This window comes from Dipodomys ordii, unplaced genomic scaffold, assembly GCF_000151885.1.
Source record: "Dipodomys ordii isolate 6190 unplaced genomic scaffold, Dord_2.0 Scaffold11, whole genome shotgun sequence".
In the NCBI taxonomy this organism is placed as follows: Eukaryota; Metazoa; Chordata; class Mammalia; order Rodentia; family Heteromyidae; genus Dipodomys; species Dipodomys ordii.
Genome location: NW_012267227.1, coordinates 20300991 through 20323942, shown reverse-complemented (window position 1 = coordinate 20323942; position 22952 = coordinate 20300991). Strand labels below are relative to the sequence as shown.

At 37.2% G+C, this 22952-nt stretch overlaps 1 protein-coding gene across 1 annotated transcript in view; it reads right to left on the bottom strand.

The window, feature by feature from the left end:
* The window catches only part of Dph6 (diphthamine biosynthesis 6), an 80948-nt gene that overhangs the window by 13640 nt on the left and 44356 nt on the right, over positions 1-22952 (bottom strand). The window contains exons 4-5 of the mRNA XM_013010283.1: positions 12555-12628; positions 9490-9608 (exon numbers count right to left, since the gene is read on the bottom strand). Of these exons, the coding sequence (XP_012865737.1) occupies positions 9490-9608; positions 12555-12628 (193 nt within the window). The remainder of the gene's footprint in view (positions 1-9489; positions 9609-12554; positions 12629-22952) is intronic.

Below are 22952 nucleotides of genomic sequence, written 5' to 3'. Positions count from 1 at the left end.
AAAAAAAAAAAAAAATCAGTGTGGAAGAAGAGATTTGAGAGCAACAGAGGGCATTTTTCTCCTCTCCACCACTGTACTCATTCCACACACTGAGAACTGGGGACTCTACTCGGTCTAGCTCTGTGACTGCTAGTATTTGTATTTAAAATTAAAGGAATGATTTTATCAAACATACTCAGAATTTTATATTTAATCCTTGATTTTGTTTCTGAAGTTTTAAAACTCTCAACTTCTGATGTTCTATTTCTTGAGTTATAAGTTTAACATTTCTGTGCTAAATTGCTTTAAAGGAAGATAAAATACATTTAAATCACAATTAACTATACTTGAAAGCATACTAAGTTATCTTTTTAAACAAAATAATCATTTGAAGAAAGCTGATATAAAAATTGTTAGTTAGAGAATATGAAAGAATAACAGACCTCCTTTAACCTTTACTGTTCAGCATTCTTTTCTAGGAGGGCTATTACAATGAATGGTTTTAATTATATCCATTATTACTCAAATGAGTGACAGAAGAGCACCATGTGTGGAAGTAGTAATTAGCAATGCTTTATCTTAACTTATCGGGGCAGTTATGAGAGAGGAATCAGATTAAGGAAATGTATAGAAACTACCACAGGTGAGAATGTGTAGGAGTAGAACTAAGCAATTGGAAATACCGTACAATTAAAGCACATGTTCTAATTAGTAAGGGTATCTCCAATGTTAACCTAAGGTGAGACTTTACAGTATCCATTAAGCATCTGTCTGGTTAGCAGACTCTTAAGAGGAAAGCAGAATATAAAAACAATTTGGCTGCTCCATACAGCGATATGGACACGCGCTAGAAGGGATATAGGTACTGTAACACTACCTGACATTAAAAAAAAGAAAATCCACAGACACACTCAAAATTATCTGGAAACAATTCCATAGAGACATTTATGAAAACACTGATAGTATCTAGAATATCTTATGACATGTACAAAATTTAGTTGCCAAAATATATGTCAGGGAAACTACTGTGTATCTGAAAAATAAAAAGACAAAAAAGCAAGGGCTGAGGAAGCTAGGTAAGAATCTGGACCTCTGACAGGAAGGCAGAAGAGGAAGAGCAGCAGGGGAGTTAGCTCAGTTCAGTTTTGTTCTTCATCGACCTTTACTGAGCAGAAGAGTGGGGAAAGGACTATTCCAAGGGCACTTTCTGAGCAAAACCAGTGGGGCAGGAGCAGAGAGCAATCTCCCACGAGGAAATAATAGAGCAACTTGAGAGATTCTACAGCAATAAATCACCACAGCCAGATGGTATTCAACTGAGAGTTCCTGAAGGAAATAAAGTGTGAAATGGTTGAGCTAAAGATGATGATATGTAATGTGTCAGAAAATTACCAACCATTGCTAAAGCATGTTTTTGCTAATACGGACCTCTTCTTTAGAAAAGAAAACAATAAATAACATTAAGACTTGTAGAATTATAGACTGGAGGATCTCTTGTTTATAATGGAGAAACTGACAGAGTCTAATTAAAAATACCTTCCTTCAGCCTTGGAATGAGGCTGACCTGCTAGGTCAAGTCGCCCACTGAGTCCATAAAGAGAACACTGTTTCTCTCCATCCTATTAAACTTATCTGGAAATGCCAATAAAATACTAGACAGAAGTAAACCAGTAAATGTAATTTATCTGGGAATTACATGAAGCTTTTAACAAGGTCACATGAGACTGTTGGGGAAAATAAATAAACACAATCTTCAGAGGAGAGGCCACAAGAGAAACTTCTGTCATTAACTGTAAAACTTGCTAGATAATGAAAACAAAGTTTCAGGGACAATTTCTCTTTTCTTCCTTAACACTGGACTATGTGTTTCTTAATGTTAAACTAATGGTGATATAATATACATATATATCACAAACATATCTGTACATATGGTATGCTAGTAGCATAGAAGAGTAGATGGAAAGATTGCCTTCACATTAAGTAAAAGTGCATTTTACTATAGATAAGACTCATAGCAATAGCAAGGAAGGAATAGATCAGCAGGCAATAAAAGTGAGCATCTAACAAAATTTTACAGAATCTGAGAGCTGCAACTGGATCTTAAGTTTCTTATTAGTGTGTATCAGATAGTAATAAAAACTATAGTAACAATTTAATAAAGCTGATTGTTATGGATTCACTTCTGAACAATATATGCTTTATAGCAATATATGCTTTCCCTTGATTAAACTACTTTTAAAAATGTTTCTGGGATACCACCTTCACAGCCAGTGTCTTCTGAAATTATCCAATGGAACCAAGTCTTTATTGAAGAGTGGAGCCAGAGAAAATTAGAAAATTAGAAAGGATGGAATTTTTCTCTACGCAGTATGTAGTTAGCCCTATTCTACAACCTCTGATAACCTCTTCTGTCTCATCCCAAGGGAATATGTTCTCTTTTGAAAATTTTATTTTAATGTAAAGGCGATGTACAGAGGAGTTACAGTTGCATAAGTAGGGTAATGAGTACATTCGTCAAACACTGTTACCCCCTCTCGTTTTTTCTCCCCCTTCTCCCTCCCCCACCGACTCCCTCCTCTACAAGTTGTAAAGTTCATTTCCAACACAGTGTCTTGTGCATATCACCCCTACAATGGTTCACCCTTTGTCCTTTGTCTCACCATTTTGTTATTCACCTTCCTTTCTCCAAATCAGAAAAACATATATACAAGACACAGGGTACCAAAATCAAAAACAGTGACAACAGGGGATAAACCAAAGGGGGAAAAAATGAAAGAAAAAATAACTTCACAAAGTACATTAAAAACAACAATAACAACAACAACAAAACACCTTGTTTCCATATCTTGGAATTCATTTCAATTAACATTATTTTATATGGTCATACGTACATAGCTATTGAGCAATTGTGATCCTATATACTAGGACTATCATATACTAGGACTATCCTAGACTAGGACTATTGTAGACATACTAATTATTGCAAATGAGGGAAACCACGGAACCTATGTTTCTTAGGGTCTGGCTTACTTCACTTAATATGATTTTTTCCAAGTCTTTCCATTTCCTTACAAATGGGGATGATGTCATTCTTTCTGATGGAGGCATAGAATTCCATTGTATGTATATACGCCATGTTTTCTTGATCCATCATCTACTGATGGGAATCTGGATTGGTTCCCAATCTTAGCTATGGTAAATAGTGCTGCAATGAACGTAGTTGTGCTGGTAGCTTTAGCGAGGCCTTGTTTGTAAGGAACATATTCTAGAGGGAGCAAGGGCTATGCCACAGCAGCCCACACAAAGAGCACAGAGTTCTCTGCTTATAACAATTACACCACAGCTCCAAGTGTTAGAAAGTCCCTAGACAAAACCACAGGAGCCACTGTGCAATTCTTGCTCTTAGACTTGTCCTCTGAAGCCACAAAGAGCAGCAGAGAGCTGCTTTCAACACTGGAGACAGCAATATAGATCCACACTCTCCTGGCCTCCTCTCCAGCCTTCTGTCTGCCCCTGAGGGAGGCTGAGTATCTCCTCACGTGGCGTCCCACGGCGCCACTGCTACCCTTTCACTGATGTGGCCACCCTCCTCTCCCTGACATTTACTTGTGTCTGTGGTCTCTTTTCTTGTTATTGTTTCCCCTTTGTGAAAAAGTAATGTCTGTTCATGGTAGGAAATATGATAAAACACTGTAAATTATTGACATTTTAGCTTTACTATATTAACACTTACTGGAGGTATGAGTTATTAATATATTGCTTTTTTTTTTACTCTGTGAGGTTTTTTCCCCTATAAATACATTCCACAATTGTTTTTATGATGATTTTTTTCCCCTAAATTACTATACAAGTGCATATTACAACACAATATTCCTTATTAACTTGCTATGTAGCCTTTCAGATCTACTTAGCTTCTTTGGCAGAAATCACCACTTGCTTACACAAATTAAGGATAAGATTTCCTTAAAAATCAAGGGCTATACAAGCAATAGTGGCTTACTCCTGTACTCTTAACTACTCAGAAGACTGAGGTATGAGGACTGTGGTTCAAACCTAGTGTGGTAGGAAAATCCTTGAGACTCTTACCTTAAATTAACCATAAAAAGGCCAGTATTGGAGCTATCATTGAAGTGGTAGCACACTAGTCTTTAACAAAAAAGCTCAGTAACAGCACCCAGGCTCTGAGTTTAAGCCCCAGGACTGGTGCAAATACAAGCATGCACATGTGCGTACCCCCCCCTGCAAGCGCTAGTGCCTATAATATACCTATAATATGTACATACATACATATATAATATCTTATTATGTTTGTATTATATACATATAATCCACACATGTTCACATATTAACATATGTACATACGCATATGCATATTATATACCACATTATTGTACCATATTTTATATTATAAATATACATTTATTACATTTTATCTTGTATTACATATATTTGCTCTAGATGATATATAATAAATATCACATATTACTATAAGTAATATGTAACAGTTATAAATATATGTGTAAATATGTACATACATTATGTGCCACATATATATTACAAGCATTAAATTTTACCTGGAAAGATACAGTTCCTAGTTTTAGCCATTTGATATGATTTAGTATTAGGACTCTATTATTAAAAGTATCAGTGAGTCCATTAACTTTTGTGTCATCAACAAATTTAATCAGCATCAAGTTTAAGTATTCATTGAAATAATTCTTCAGAAGAGTAAAAGTGATTGGATAAAGAAATAATGTCATATGCCAATCACATTTTCTTGCATGTTGATATTGGTTTATTAACATCATATTAGTTCCGTTTGTTTAGGTGAAATAGTTGTCTTCTATTTTATACATTCTTTTTTTTGTTGTTGTTGTTGTTATTGTTTTTATTGTTTACTTGATTTGTTGCCTTTTTTAAAATTTTATTTGTGAACATACTGTACAGAGGGGTTACAATTGCATGGGCAGGATAATGCATACATTTCTTGCCAAGCATTGCAGCCTCCTCCTTTGGTTTACCCTTCCCATCCCTTCCCAGCCTCCCCCCCTATTTTATACATTCTTTACAGATACACCCTTATACACACAGAGCCTGTTGTCTTTACACAAGAGATGTGTATATGAAAAACTTCAAGTAAATTAATCACATCCACGAATTCAACAGAAACCAACGTAAAAGGATTTCTGTAATGAACAAAATGTACCAATGATACTTTAGTAATGCTATGTCATCATAAATGTTATATTGTTATGTAATTTTAATGAGCTAGAACTACAAAATCAAAACACAGGAGCTGAGGGGCTGGGAAGGTGGCTCAGTGGTAGAGTGCTTGCCTTGCATGCCTGAGGCCCTGGGTTCAAATCCTCAGCACCACATAAGCAAAAAAAAAAAAAGCCGGAAGTGGCGCTGTGGCTCAAGTGGTAGAGTGCTAGCCTTGCATGCCTGAGGCCCTGGGTTCAAATCCTCAGCACCACATAAGCAAAAAAAAAAAAAAGCCGGAAGTGGCGCTGTGGCTCAAGTGGTAGAGTGTTAGACTTGAGCTGAAGAGCTGAGGGACAGCGCCCAGGCCCAGAGTTCAGGCCCCACGACCGGCCCCAAAACAAAACAAAACAAAACAAAAAACACAGGAGCTGAACATTGTGGACAGAAAAGTGAACTAAGCCTGGTCTCCATGGGAAGACCAAAAGGAAATCATTTAATTGTTTAGTGTAGGCCTGAATCTTAGCGCAAGTTTAACCTTGTTAGTTTGTACATGAATTGAAAAGATAAAAAAAATGGCATTTATCTGTTAAATATATGTTGTTAAGTAAAGCTTAAACTTTTCTAGCAAAGGATAAACAAAATTATGGCAAGAGTCCTCTGGTTAAAGAGAAAGGATAGAAGTATATGAAAGTTGTATGATGTTTTAACCTGGAAAAGCAGGAAGTACTCCACAGAACACAGTTCTGATTTACAGTCTTAAAGAGGAGTATTCTAGATCCTGTGGATGCTGCGGTGGGATTTCCTGTAACCATCTGCTACCCTTCTAGATACGAGGTTTTTCAGACTCTTAGAGCATACACATTCTACCAGAAAGGAACTAAGTGATCACAGATGGAAAGTGGAGAAGGGGCCTTACGGTAATAGTGGGGAGGCAGGAGCTGTTGAACCAAAGGGAACACATTGTTAGCATTCCAGGAAGGGAAAGGACCAGATAGTGCATGGAAGGGGGGGAAAAAACTAACAAGATAAAATTCAGAAAGTATAAACAAAGATTCTCAGCTATTCTTAGAAATCACAGTGGTAGTGGCAGTAATCTCAGATTATTTCAGCATTGTCAACTTTTTATCTGTATCTATTAGTATGCTGAATGCCAGCACAAGTTCCCTGGAGCAGAACACAGTATTACCATGGCCTTCGCGCGGTGAGTAAACACTGTCATTCTGACTCTTCCCACCTCTTATTTTAGGACTGCACGTATCACTATGCAGTCAGTCTTCAGGAGATAAAAATAGCTCTCCAGGACCCCCATGCCATCTTGTATAGACTTTGACCCAGATCAGCATATAAGATTAATTGGAATTACAGCGGCAGTCTATTTCCCCCACCACACACAATTTTTCTTAAGCACTTCCATATTTACAGCATCTGGTGCACTGACCAGAGATCACTGAGAATTCCGGACTTCATTTGGCTCAAGGACCTGGCTGTGTGCTAGGTATCACAGTACAGGTTTTAACAGCCACTGGGTTCTAGATGGTACTATGCTGTATTTCCTCCAGGACAACATAATGTTTCTCCCTTAGCTGTAGAATTTTGATGCATGTTTGATGAGGAGCACAAATAAACGTTCCATCCACGATCCTTGAGGCCATTAGTGAAAGGCTAACTACTGTGTTCTCCTTAGTGGGCATCTTTAGCGTGGCTTCTAGCTCTCATGGCACCTTTCATAGTGACGGGCACTTTCAGCTCCTTCCTGCCCTGCTGACTGACAGGACCTCCCACTGTCTAAAGGAGTCATTTAAGCTTTGTTAATTCCCACCAGTCTCCTTAAAGAGGGCTCCCTCTAGTGTTTATTTCTTCTTTCAAGAATATGGACCCAAAGAAACGTAGGTTGCATGGTTTCCCTCAATTGTGGCAACTAGAATGTGCCTATATATTTACAAGTAAACACACTAGATGGGACATGATAAACTATACAGAGTGAGACCAAAGAAGGATGTTCTTAGGACAGGTACACAAAGGCACGATACCTATGTGCATATGGTCATATAAAATAACATTTATCGAAATGAACTCCAGGAAAAGGAAACAAGAGGTTTTTTTCCCTTCCTTCACTGCTGTTTTTGTTTCCTTTTGTCTTGTTTGTTCATTTATCTGTCTTGGAGAGGGTAAGGGAAGGGGACAGAAATGGAGGGACAAAGGGTGACCAAATGCAGAAGTGATACTCACTAGACACTATATCGAAAATGAACTATACAACTTGTGGGTGGGGACAGGAGGGAAAAATTGGGAGAGAGTGAGGGAAGAGGGGACATTGTTCAAAAAGAAATGTATTTTTTATCTGACTTAGCTAATTGTAACCACTCTATACATACCATCTTTAAAATAACAATAAATAATTTTTTTTTAAAAAAGAACATATATTTTTTTCCTGATGTAGTTACTTTTCCTTTCTACCTCCCAGCCTCCTAAAGTCTAGTACCAAATATCCCTACAGAAATTGAGGCAGAAGGGAAAACTGATCAAATCACAACGTGGATATTAGCAAAAGTGATTGAAGAAAATGATTTTAAAAAATGATTTGCACTCATAAAAATCTAGAGTTAAAGATTCTCCTTTGGCATATGATACCAAATACAGCTGTGTTTGGGTGTGTCATATTCCAGAGAGCAGTTCTCAGTAGCAGTACTTTCTATTCATTATATCACATTCAGATCCATCTCCCTCAAGGGTGGTCTTCTAAGGCCCTTAAATTAATTCCACTCACGTTCATGTATTCTATATTTGAAGGCGATCAAGCCGTGGCAGATAGCAGAAATCTGTTTTACATTGTATCTAGGTAGATGTGTAGCAACACACTGTTCTAATTTATGCCCAGAAAGAATGCAAAACAAGTATTATTCATCTTTATCTAGTTACGATTCACTAATAGTAATGAACTCATCAGGAAAATGACCAGAGTGGTAAGAACTGAACTGCAGTGGACCACACACTACCCACTACAGTTAAATCACTCAGAGGCACCATACCACTTTATTATACCCATGAATCTTTATGGATAAGTTTGTACATTATTAATTTACCTTCTCTGCAGAAAACAGTACCATCTTTTTTTTTTTAAGTAAAACACCAGCTCAGGTTAGCATCAGACCTGTGAGAGAGACCTAAGATTATTATTCTCTAGCTCAGAGGCTCTAACATGGAGGTCACATGATTATGTCCCTCCACAGAAATGTAATTCACTTGAAAGTCCCTTTCTATCTCTTACAATTCCTCTCATTTCCATTTACTACCTATTTTGACACACACTTTTTTTCCTGTAATTAGACTTTGTGGCTCAATGCATGTATTGGAAACCCACAGGGCCAGTAAACACAACAGCCTTGTAAGTACTTCTATTTGGTAGGTATTACAGGGTTAGAGATAAAGACTCTCAGGATACTTGGCTGTGTTTAGGGTAAAGCCTAAACAGACAAAATTAAGCGTGCCATTTAAAGCCTTTCTGTTTGCTGCACCATGGATCTTTGTGGTAGTCCTAAGTGTAAGGTGTGATGCTAGAGTTTCACAACCTCGTCCCCCTCACCTGCCAACCTCGCCATGCAGCAGAGTGATGGTCAAATGTGAGGGGGGGGGGGAAAGAGTAAGGAACAAAACAAAGAACGGGCATTGCTAAATTTGATGAGATTGATATTTTGTATTTAGTAAATTGGTAACACTTTAAGACAACACATCAGGCAAAATGAAAAAAAAAAGTTCCATGAAATGGAAAGACACGTATTCCTGTACTTGCTTCCTTCGTAGTCACTTTATTCCTACCTCCCAGTCCTAGAAACCTTACCAGCAGACTCCTGGAGTCTTGTTCCTTTTGTGGTCCTTTAACTCACCCTTGAACCGCTGAGTTGTTTCCAAAGAACAACTCAGTTGCTTTGCAAATAAATCTTGCAGGAAGCATACAATTTTCTAGTAATAGTTTTATGCTTTTTCTCATATCATACTCTCTCTCTCTCTATCAACTAAATACATCTTGCTAAACAAATCATTCCCAAGATAAGGACGCATTCCCTTTACTGGGGAGGGTGCTGGAGGGGTTTTTAGTGCCAGTTATATATTCAAAAAGAGAAGGTCAGAGTGTATTAATCAATATTCTGAAACCCATTTTAAGACTGTCTTTTTTATACAAGATGTGTGCTGAATTTTCCCAACTGTGACTCCACACTCATATAATAAATCATCATTCTCGTAAGTAAACTAAGCATTCTCCTACAGGAATGAGGGAAGAGCCCTCTTGGAAGTCTGGATACACACCCAAAGCTGCCACTTTGATGATCACGGCTTGAATATCAGATTCGATCATCTCTCTGAGCAAGTCCTCCTGGTTCCTCTGCCAAAGGTAAGCCAAAGGCTGAAGACTTAGCCTTTTGCATCTATCAGGTATAAGGGAAAAAAAAATCAGATCATACCTTAAGTGTTCCATACTTAGATCCATAGCAATCACATTGGATTTTAAACATAACACTTCTTTCAAAGATTTTAGCAGTTAAAATGCTTTAAAAGCATGTCTTGCATAATTATAGCAAGTTCCATGGGTACCTAAACTGAAAAATAATTAGAAAAATACATATTTCATAATGACCACGTATTGTAACACCTGTACACTATGAGCTAATTTTATCTACTAACTTTAAAACTTTTTTTTTTTGGGGGTCTGGTCATGGGGCTTGAACTCTGGGCCTGGGCGCTGTCCCTCAGCTCTTCAGTTCAAGGCTAGTGCTCTACCATTTGAGCCACAGCTCCACTTCTGGCTTTTTTTCTTTTTGCTTATGTGGTGCTAAGGAATCGAACCCAGAGCCTCAGGCATGCAAGGCAAGCGCTCTACCACTGAGCCACCTTCCCAGCCCCATAACTTTAAAACTTTTTGTGAGAATTTGATTCTGAGGAACAAATGCAATTAAGTGAGCACCTAACATACTGTACTAGAGACTTTGTATTTTAAGTACAGTAGAAAGAGTGTAGGTTTTAAAGTCAAGACGAATCTGGGTTTGAAATGTTAGTCTACAAGCTAGCTACAGTACTTTTAACAAGTCAAGCAGACTGTATGTTCTTGTCCTCAGTGTCCTAGCTCATTTAGCTCAGACACTGAACAGGAAGTTCTTGATAAGATTAAACAAAATAAGAAAATGAAGCTCTGATTTGCTTTTTTTTTTTTTTTTTTAAAGTTCTGGTCTTGGTGCTGGAATTCAGGGCCTGAGAGCTGCTCCTGATCCTCCAGCTGCTTTGTGCTCAAGGCGAGGCTCTACCACTTGAGCCATGGTGTCACTTCCCGGCTTTTTCTATAATGTTATTGGAGATAAGTGTCACAGACTTTCCTGCTTAGGATGGCTTCAAACAATATTCTCAGATCTCTGCCTCCTGAGTAGTTAGGGCTACAGGTGTGAGCTACAAGTGCCCAGATCCATGATTTGCTCTTGATGTTTTACATTCCACAGAAAATGCTAATCCTTGCTAGTGCCACTGCTGACAGCCAGGTTGAAGGCTACCAATGTCCCTTGAGGCAGCAGCCTAATTTCTCACCATGCGTCCACCCTTGCCTTTTAAAAATTTGCTTTCAGTACAGAGGACAAGGCGATTCTTTTAAAACATAGATCATGAGACTCCTCTGTTCAAACACCTCCAGTGGCACTCACAGAGGACAAGGCGATTCTTTTAAAACATAGATCATGAGACTCCTCTGTTCAAACTCCTCCAGTGGCACTCTGTCTCTTCAGTTTAAATTCATGAAATGTATCTCCTCAATGTTTTATAATTTCCACTGTAGAGAGTTTTCATCTTTATATTTATTCCTAAAGGTTCACTTGTAATGAAGTTTACTTGTAATGAGATTGCATTCTTGATAATTGGCCATTGGCATATACCATGCTACCGGTTTCTGTATGGATCTTTTCCAAAGGAAGTGAAACCAGAATGCTGAAGAGCTGGCTGTACTCCTGTGTTCACTGTAACACTGTTCAAAGTACCTGAGAAACAGAAATGACCCAAGTGTCCATCAACGGATGGACAGATGAGAAAGCATGATACACAAACACCATGTGATACTCTTCAGCTGTAAAAGTGAATGAAAGCCAGTCCTTCATGACAACATGAATGACATGACTGGAACTGTTAATATCAAGTAGTTATTGTTATTGTATTTGTGTTTGTTTTGTCTGGCTGATATCAGGGCTTTAACTCAGAAGCCTTGTGCTGGCTCAGGTTGCTGGCTCATAGCTAGTGCTCTATCGCTTGAGCTACATTCCAACCTTGCTTTTGGCTGGTTAATTAGCGATGAGTCTCATGGACTTTTTGGCTTGGGCTGGCTTCAAACTGCAGCCCATCAGGTCTCAGAATTACAAGTAGGGTTGTGCGTCATTGCCACTTACTGTACAGTACTTTATTCATACAAATAAGTTCATTTAAGTTTTGCTTTGCTAAATGAACATTAAATAGTATTACCATTTAACTTTATGAATTTTAAATACATCAGTGTAACAAAGTGTTTCGGTACCTGCAGGTACAAACTGAAATGTTTTACTAGTGCATACCTTGAAAAGGTCATAGGGTTTTGAGGGGAACAATGGTCTATTTTTTAAGTAGAATGGCTTAACATTTAAGTATTTCAATCTTATGAATGTTGTTGATCAAGAATTAAATTGATGGATCAAAGAGGCGAAGTCTATTTAGTAAGAAATTTTTACTTAAGATATTATTCTATTTTTTCTAGTAGATTCTGATTTAAATGATAATCATGAAGTATTAGAAATTACCAGGGTTTATTAAATCAAAGGAAAAAAATTAAAGATCATAGTTATCTATTAAAAATCTTTGCTGAAGTTACTGAGGATACAGTACAGTGGTAGTGACACTGTTTAGCATGTTTGGACTTGAGATGATTACTAACACCACATAAGAAAAAGTGGAAGTGAAGGTGTGGCTCAAGTGGCAGAACACCAGACTTGACAAGCAACAAAAGAAGGTAAGAGAGAGCTCAAGGCACGGAGCTCAAGCCCCAAGATCAGCAAAATAGAAGTCATATAAGTAAAAAGACTCTTTCTTCTATGTGTGGCAAAACGACAGGAAACATTGAGACCAGGACGGATCACTTCCGTAAGTATGTGTCCTTTACGGCGCTGGACATGTATGACATGCCTCCCTGTGACCTGGACAGCTGGTTTCACTCCTCCACTTACCTCTGTGGTGTGAAGGGTAGAACCCAGGGCTGCCCGCACGCTCAGCACATGATCTATCACTCAGCTAGACTCCCAGCTTCTCGCTCAAATTCATTACACATAGATACACATACTTGTAAAATATAGTAGGAATCCATTTTTTCTTACACATTTTCTACTCGAACACGCTGATAATCAGAAAGTATGGCTCCTACTGATATCCCCTCTACGTCTTCTTTTTCCTGAAGATAAAGAAAAAAATACAAAGAAAACCATATATGGCTCTGCATCATGTTCTGAAAATTATAAATGAGCATATCCCATCTAAGAAGTCACAACTGAAGCAAAGTAATTTCCTGCAAATATAATCCACATCTACACATTTTAATATTTAATATGATCCTCAGCTTCAGGAAAATATTATTCTTTTTCTTAAAATTTAAGTAACTAGAGATTGCTTAACATGGAAAAGCTACTCAGAATTCCATTTAGAATTTCCAAATTCACACTTACATATATAACAAGTCGGATATCTAACTTAAATATCTTACATATCTAAGAAGCTAGATATTTCCTTTACATAGCTTAAGAAGTTCAATTTCTATTTAAGGACAATATTTCTCCAGAATCAGCATCTTTTAAATTAAGTAATGGCACAAATACATAAAATACATAAGACACCAGTTTTAATCTCCATCTTAGAAAGAGATAACAGACAGAAGATCATCCAGAAAGCACAGTTGATAAAGAACTTATCATAGGAAGGGAACAATAAACTATTATCCATACAGGTACAATTGAGAAGATCCAGCCGTATGTCCAGCATGGCCACATAGAGACGGTGCCTCTGTCCAGAATGCTCACTAATGAGCTGAAGAAAAAGTAAATTCAAGTATGTTCATAAAGTAAGGGTGGGTTAAAAAGCAAAGATTAAGCTGGGCACCACTGGCTCACAGCTATAATCCTAGCTACTCAGCTGACTTGAGATTTTAGGATCCTGGTTCAAAACCAGCCTGGGCAAAAAAGTTCTGGAGACCCTTATCTCCAATTTACCATCAGAAAGCTTAAAGTGGAGGTATGGTTCAAGTGGTAAAGCATTAGCCTTGAACAAAAAAAAAAAAAACAACCCAAAACAAAAACTCAGGGACAGTGCCCAAGTCCTGAGTTCATGCCCCAGTACTGGCACACACATGGGCATGTGCGCGCACACACACACAAGTACACAACAAGATCAATCAAGCACATGCATGGATATGGACAGCTTGGGAACTTGGAAGGACAGTTCTGAGATGTAATGTAGAAATGTAAGGTAGTACACTCAGGGAAGAATACTATACAACATGGGCTGCTGTCTACAGAACAGATGAAAAGGCAGTGGCTGCTGGGCAGCGGTTCCCTGAACAGCGGTGAAAGAGACCCCATCCCATCTTATGGACATGCAGAAGAATTACTTCAGAGATGACTTGAGTATTGGTCTTACCAAACATGGACTGTGAATAAAAAAATTGTGTTTCATAGAAAACAGGCCTAATTTCCAGAGACACTGAAAGAACCTTGTGTGCCTGAAGGATAAACAAAAATGCACAACAGGAATTCCTAATACCTTTGGAGATAAAGCCAATTTAAATTTTACTTCCAGAATGAGAGGAATATCTGTACAAACTGACCCCCAAATAAAATGATTGTTAGATAATATTTCAGGAAAAGATCTATTATCTTTATTTTGCAGCCTCAGCAACTTGGTAAGAACACTTCCTTGTAACTTTTCCTAAGTCATTTTCTTTTTATAAAAGTTTCTGTAAGTCAATGGAATAAAAACAAGTCCCCATGTTCTTCATTAACTTCAAATGTATCATAGATCAGAATAGAATTCATGCCACTATCCCCAGCAGAAAGTTCATAGCACTGTTAGATATACTGAATGGAACTCTGAATACAAACATAGAGTGGTATTTACGTAAGAGTTATCAGCACATACTTCCAGCCTCTGGAGAAAACAAGAACTTTAAGAAACAGGACACAGAGGTGAAGAGAAGGGGTACAAAACTCCAAAGGCACACCAACATTAAGGGAGAGGGAAAAGCAGACAAACTCAGCAAAGGCACGAGAGAAGTGGTGGTGGTAAAAGGAGGAGACAGCCACAATAAAGTAAGGGTGTGTGCACAGATGCAGAAAGAAGCCTGATGGCAACCAAAGAATAAAGCAGTAATATTACCAGCTACCTATTACAACCTAGGTACTTTATATATCTTATCAGCCACTTATGAAATACAAATATTAAATTTATTCTTCTGTACATAAAAAACCAAGAGGGTTAACTAATTGAAGTTGTAGCAAGAAAGTAGAACACTCTTTTTGTCTTCCAGCCATGTCTGCCCTGTTCCTTCCACATTACCATATGCTGTTGAAAGTTTCACAAAACCACTGAATTTTAAAATGAGAGGGTTGACTACAACCATCGATGGGGAGTTTGCCACTGTAACTGATGGAACAAAGGATACACATTTGAAGCCAAAACACAGACACTGACAAATTCACCAAAGGATGAATGGCAAATCCCTGGGGAAACGAACCTGACTAATTAATCATTTTTTGTTGTGTGTTTAATTATCAATTGGAACAATTAAATAATGTTGGTATAAAGTTGCTGTTTTCATTTGAAGAGTTTATATTGCTAAACTCAACAAAATTCAGAGAATTTGGATTATATTTTCCTTAAGACTAAAGGAGAACAAAATGAAAAACAAATGTCATTAACAAGACATTGGAGTCAAAGACTGGACCCTAAATGGCCTAGTGTATTGCTAAGCAACGACAGCTATCAGACACAAATAGAAACTATTCAGCCTACACCATTATCACTATTAATGATGGATGTATGAGTATAACCTAGGATAAAGTCGAGTTGCTTCCCTGAGTAATAGCAGTGTATAATGCCATTAAACATTTATATGAGATACTGTTCACACAGGGCTCCCTGAGGTAAACTTTCATTATCATTTTCGTTTTTATAAATAAGGGACATAGAACATTCTTACAGAGTCAGCTATGACAAGGTTTGAAAAGCAGATATCACAGGTTCATTGGCTGCTTAAAAGTCACTAACCCAATCTTTATCAAGGTAAAACACACCGGCAAGATAGTTAAAAAGCTAGTCCAGGCAATGATCTGACTTACAATAACAATAGAGAGAGCACAAATAAACAAACTGATAAAAACATAGCTTCCTTATTACTGCCATTTTCACACTTCCCTGTAGGCACAAGGCCATTTGTACTAAGCATTATTCAGCTGAGCTAATACATGAACACATGGATCCAAAGGCTAAATACAAATGATCAACCACATTTCTCATATTTAAATTGTTAATGCAGGAGAAAAGCCAAGATAATCTCTAGGTTTCTCCACTGAGGCTGGGAAACATTACAGAGCAACAGTTGAGTTTTACAAAAATAGGAGCATCTGTAGCCATGTATACACATGTACATGCCGAACATGTAAATTTGGTCTGGACTTTATATTATAAAGAAATTCTTGGAAGTGGTGCTGTGGCTAAAGTGGTAGAGCGCTAGCCTTGAGCTGAAGAGCTGAGGGACAGCGCCCAGGCCCAGAGTTCAAGCCCCATGACTCCCCCCCCAAAAAAAAAATTCTTGGAAATTCTGGTCTGGTTTCGAACCCTAATCCACCAACCTATGCTTCCTAAATAGTATAGGATGAGAAACTTGAGGCCCATGCCTGAGATAATCACTTAAAAAAAGTACTCCAACTATTGAGCATTGGGAATTGTTGATCCTTTGTCCTTCTGGATCCTATGACTATGGGTAACAGATGCACAACTGATGGCAGCTGCCGCTCCTCCAGGCTGGTCCTCTATCTCGTGTACCACAGCTATATTTTCAGCTTTTTTCTGGTTGGTTGGAGATCAGAGTCTTATGGGCTTCCCTGCCTGGGCTGCTCTGAACTGCAATCCTCAGATCTCAGACTCCTAGGTAGCTGGGATTACGGTGTGAGCCACCAGTGACTGGTTTATTACATTCTCTTTCATACAGGTTTATAGGCTAGGCATGGTAGTTGTGATCTTCACTATTCAGGAGGCAGAGATCAGTAGAACTGTGGTTCAAGGCAAGTCTGGGAAAAAATTTAGCAAAATACCATTTCAGCCAACCAGCCAGATGTGGTGATGTGTCCATGTTACCCAAGCCACATGGGAAGCACAGGGGGGAAGACAGAAGACGGAGACTGGCCCAAAGCAAAGCAGGAGCCCTCATCTGGAGAGTAACTAAAGCCACAAACAAAGCAAAACTGATTAAAAAAAAAAAAACCTCTCTCTTTTTCTCTGTGTCTCTGTCTCTCTCTCACACACGCACACACAAAGGAAAACCTAACAAGAAATTTCTAAAGAACCAATCTGGCTCTAAAAACATTAACTACTATCAACTACCAATGTACACATTTTAATGATCAATATCTACTTAGTAGCTGATTGTGTGATTAAACCTTTCTGTTATGCAAATAAAGTCCTAATATACATTTAGTATTATTCTGATCACCAAAGCATATATAAACACAGAACAGTTTATTCAGGGTTTGTGATTTACTCTGAAGAATAACTAGCTACTCTAAACATCAGTGCACTAAAGTATCAGGAACACACACAGGATAGGATGGATTTCTGCTAGGAAAGGGGCCTGACTCACACAGGATAGGATGGATCTCTGCTAGGAAAGGGGCCTGACTCACACAGGATAGGATGGATCTCTGCTAGGAAAGGGGCCTGACTCTTGTCTCTTCTCAGCACTTAAAGAGTGTTAATAATGACAGATGATACTAGGGCTTAAAGGTACACACACATCTACTACCAAATTAAGGTTCTATTCGCTCAACATTTACTTGCTGACTTCAGTACAGAAAGGTTGACTCAAAAAGCCAACAAAATAAACTGGAAAAAAAAAGATGTCCTTTTTCTATAAATGAAGAAGAGGCCTACTTATTCGAAAGATGAGAGTATATGCAGCTTGCACTTATCAGAGATATTATTTTCTTTGAAAAATGCTTCAGATACCAGTATTATTCTGCTAATGAGATCCTGCCTGTTGAGAAAAAAAAAAAGAAAACGATCTGCTGAATTTAAAGTGCTTTTCATCTGAAAGGCATTCTAACATTTTAATACGAACCATTCATTAAAGAAATGTGCTTGCACTGTAGTTCTGAGTGGCAATACTGGGCTTCTGGCAACATGGTATTATTAAATAAGAAACACTTGTGAGTGGCAACGATGCTGTGGGAATGGATAACTAAGCTAAAGATTTATATGGCCAGTAAAGTACTAAATCTTTTTTTACTGAATTTTCTAATTTTTCACTTCGTAGAATTACTCGAGTCAGGAGTAACAAAAATTATCTTAGAAAATAAATAGTACTTTATATGAAATAATTCTAAAAATGACAGAATAGCCAAGTAAAATATTCAGGCATCTTACTAAAATTCTAATTTATATTGCTTGTTGAAAAAGTATTTGTTGCTCCAAGAAATGGAAACAAGAGGGTTTTTTTTCCCTTTGTTGTGAAAGGAGGAAAAAAAGAGAGAGGATTTGTTTTTCTCAGAATCATCAATATAAAATAATTCTAAAATGGAAAATGTTTACCATCTGGACTTCTCTGAGAGAGAGTATTAGGCCACTAATTTGTAGCATCATCATTTCCCTTTGTGAGCGTTCTCTATTAAGCAGGGGAAAAGGCATGTTAAATTTCAGAAAAATCAAAATAATTTGTCAGTTATTTCCATTTAATAACTAACAATGTGTTATTTTACTTTGGAGTCTACATTTCGTTGTAACAGTATAAAAGTTATTCCAGACCAAACTATGTACATAAGAATCAGAAAAGTTTAGAACTATAGTTATTTTCCCCTTTAAGTTCACAAGGCATTCTTACTATAAGGATAAAGTGGTTCTATTTTTAATTTTTTGAGGACACTTCAAACTGATTTTTCCCAATAACTCTACTAGTTTATTTTACTACCAATGACTCTGTGTTAGCACAACACAGAAGGTGGTCTTTTATATGTTAGCACGTATACATATCCAAGAATAAAAGATTCTCTGAATTACCTCTATAATCCAAATTAGAAATCTTAACATTGGAGACCCCCAAATGATGACCAGTTGGCCATCTAGAGACAATTGGAGACTCCAATGCTACTTTAAACATCTTGGTTAAATTGAAGTGTGTACTTCTTTGATTAAGCCTTAGCATTTTGTGATCAAATACAGAGAAGCAGACGTTCTTTCTAAAGTTGTTTTAAAGAAACAAGAAATTCTGATTTGCTCTGAAGTATTTTTTATTGTCAGTTGTATTACATTAACACTTTAATCTTACTAAATTACTTTTTATTCTCTTTAAATCATTGTATGGAGGAATTTCAATTCAACATGTCATCAACAATGCATCTTGGTCAGTGCCATTAACATGTTAATATTCTTTTCTGGATTGTAAGAGTCAGAAGGAGAAGAAATCAGTGTGGAAAAGAGCAGACTGAGGGCTGAGAATGTGGCTTAATGGTAGAGTGCTTGCCTAGCATGCATGAAGCCCTGGGTTCGATTCCTCAGTACCACATAAACAGATAAAAGCCAGAAGTGGCGCTGTGGCACAAGTGGCAAAGAACTAGTTTTGAGTAAAAGAAGCTCAGGGACAGTGCCCAGGCTCTGAGTTCAAGCTCCAGGACTGGAAAAAATAATAATAAAAAAGATGAAGTTGAAACAAAACAAAACATAGCTATAAAGAGGGCCAAGGGTGGTAGAACAAAAATAGCAGTAGATATAAAGAAAACATTAAAATGGCGACTGTCCTGCAGCAGCCTACCCACCACTAGATGAGAAATAAGATATAAATATATATAAAATATATAAACAGAGAAAGAAAAATTATAGAAGACATCAAGATTGCACTGAGTGGCTAAAAAGGGCACAAAGAAATGAAAGGTTTGAGCCAGGCGCTGGTGGCTCATCTATAATCCTAGCTACTCAGGAGGCTGAGATCTGAGGATCGCAGTTCAAAGCCAGCCCGGACAGGAAAGTCTGTGAGACTCTTATCTCCAATAAACCACTAGAAAACTACATATATATTTTTGATGTTTCACCATGGTACATTAGCCAAATCTCCTCATCTCTCTGTATTTCAGTGTCTTCACTGGTAAAGAGGAGACTCAAGGGTCTGTGTGTGCCCATTATTCTGATATTATTTTTCTTTTCCATGTGAAAATACTGAAACTTTTCTGCCTTAAAAATGAACATGAGTCTTTCAAAAGAAAACCAAATACATTTGTAATTGTGCCAAAAGATACTTAGCTATGACACAATACTTTATTGTGCATATCTACAAAGATAAGACTTCTTAATTATGGGTTTTATTTTCATACAAGTTGAAATGATTATATTATTTTAGTTTTTATTATACCCTATGCATATCATTAATAGAAGTGGGGGGAAAAAACCCTGGAGGCTTACTGCTGGATTAAAATGTACAATTATGTAGTAACTATATATCAGGCTATGACACTTACTGTATGAGTCATTTAAATTCCTTTTCAGAATGTTTTTGTGCTGTAGTTTTGTTAAGGAATCTTTTAGGGGATAGATTTTCTCTGAACTGGTGCCTGGTAGTGACTGTGCTTTGTTCCATAGCTTGGACGAGTTTTCCAGGAGCAAGTGAGTTACATTACCAAGTATAATAGCAGGCAGAGGCCCTGCTCAGGTCTCACAGCAGCAGGGTGCTCCATCAACCCAGCATATTCATTCATTAGAGTGGTGCCATCATGGCCATGAAAAGCAGAGGCACGTTGGTTCCTGGGAGATGTATTACCACTGCAGGTCAGACCAGTGTCATATTTATAAATCCATACTACCTCCTGACTTCATTCATTTAGAAATTTCATTTTCTTGTCATGGCCTAAATGAATTCTTCTAAACACTCATTGTGATTTCACTTTCGAGCTCTAAAATGTTCTAACTGGCCAAATAGCCAATTGTTTAAATCAGTGTGACCACATTGGCTTTCTTCAATTTCACATTCTCACTTCTTATCCAGCTATCTTAGGGTTCAGCAAAAAGAAAATTAGTGATAAAGCTTTCAATTTAATTAGTATATTACATGCACTGTAATTATTAGCGGGAAATGTTATATTAATGAATGTAAAAGTTAGCAGTAAATTACCTTGTAGCCATTATCAATTTCCCAAGCTACTGCTCCTTAAGATAACCCTCTCCCTATGGTCCTTCCGGTAATTTTTCTTTGCCTGATAAACATGATGATTAAATAGCACACAGAGAAAACCTTTGATACTTTTTAAATTAAATCCATGCCCAGCCTAAGGGCTGTGTCTGATTTCAACTAAATGTGTCAGTTAATCAGATAAAAAATTATCAGTAACTCAAAGAAACAGCAGCCTTAGGCTTCATCAGTGCCAGGGAGAGCTGAACAAAATAAGACATTCAGACAATATCATATTATGTGCAAAGGTTACTGATAAGCCTGTAACAAAACAGAACTGCTTACCCCAAGTCCAGAAAAAATGTTATGTTCAACATTTAAATTATCTTTAAATTTGTAAAGGAAAAACTGTAATTTGGAGAAAAGGCTAAGAACATTTTACCCATACACACATATATAAACATGCACACATACACATGTGTATTTACACAAACCCTAATTTAGAAAATAAAAAGAGGCAGTGGACTTAGAAAGTGGAAACTCCATTCTCTATGAGGTTTTACTGAAAAAGAACTTAATACCAACACTGTTTGCATGAAGTTATTTCAACCATAATACAAAGTAAACCAAATATTTAGTAATTTGTTAAGAGAACAAATTCAAGACCATTTATCCATACAGTTCCCAAATGAATTGTATGTAATTTCATCAAGAAATCTGAGACAGACTAACATTATAGCAAGATACTAAATTAATTACAAAGAAAAAAAGAAAAAAATTGTAACTCATAACAATAATCAACAATCATTTGCAGCATTACTAGTTAAAATAATGCATATTATCAAGGGTGTGACTGTTTCAGTAAGAGGATTTTAAAGCTCCTGAAAGTATTAGATAGATAGGTTGGTAAACCCATACGTTTTCAGAGCATGGTTTGACTTTCAAAGCATTCCCAGATTCCTCCTTAAGATTGCTTTAACTAGAAGGCAGCTATCTTATAAACCAATGCATCAGTACCAATAACAAGAAAGAAACCACATCTGAAAAGAACAGAAAATGATCTCTGAAAGGCATGTGGGGCAGTAGCTATGAAAAAAAAAATCATTTATAACACAAAACACAAACCCGTAACAAAGAAGCTTTCAAGTTACAACTCTCAACCTTATTCTGGCCTTCTACTGTGACTGGATAATTACTTAACTACCAGATTCCCATTTCTCCTCACTAAGAGAAGCTCCGCAGTGAGTAGACCCATGGGCAGAATCCCGAAGGGGCCAGTTTTACACAGACACTAGACATTCAACAATTTTAAATGACCACTTTAAGATGTATGGACACAGAATTATTATGTCTTGCAGTTTTGATTCTAAGTACGTTGAAATTTGAAGGTATGTGAAGTGGTACTGTTTTCCTGCTTTAAGACGCGATGCATGCCTTTCAGTGGAAATTCATCAAGGACCAACCTTGGTTAACAAAGGTTAATCCTTCCTCAAGTTTTGCACACATTTGAACTCACCAAACAGTTACTGAAAAATTAGTGGTCACCAATCTAGCTATCCCCAGCAGTCCCCGGGGCTCTCTTCATGTCCTCTCCAGCACGGGTTTTTAATTAGCGATGCCTGCTCCCTTTGACCTCTACCCGTCTCAACACATCACAGCACTGCAATCTTACTCTCTACAACTTGAAAGCCTTCACAAAGCATTAATAAATGGCTTACATAAGAAGCACAATGATTTATCAGTATTAAAAATTCTTAATGAAAAATGGAACAATCTTAGAATTTTCTTTTTCTTATCTTTAAGTAGTTGTACCAAGGGGTTTGAATTCAACAAATCAGTTTATTAGTGCAACGAATCTTAGAATTTTCTACAAAAACTACCATAAACTATTTCACTGAGACATAATTCTATTAACTAAAGGAAAAAATGATAAGTCAATTAATTAGTATATTTGTTATTGGATTATAAATATAATTCACTATCTTTTCAAATGTATCCTAAATACTTGCTATGTTTAAATGTCCCTTTCCAAGTTCACGTTGCAACCAATATACTATATTAACTTGCGTTGGAAGGTGTTGGAAGTTAGGGCTGTTAGGATAACGGCATTCAGCATATTTCACAGGAGGTTTCAGATGTCTCAGCCTGTGGCATCCCTCCCCACGGAGCAGTGTCGAAAAGAAACACTAAAATGAGGCCAATACCTGGATAATGGACTGCCATCCTTGTAAACACTAAAAAATAAACTTAAACCCAGCATCAAGTACTGCTAAAGCAGCAGAAAACAGATGAAGACAATAGTGTAAATGTTTTTATTTTCTTAATCTAATAATAAATTTTATCAAAACATTATCATTGG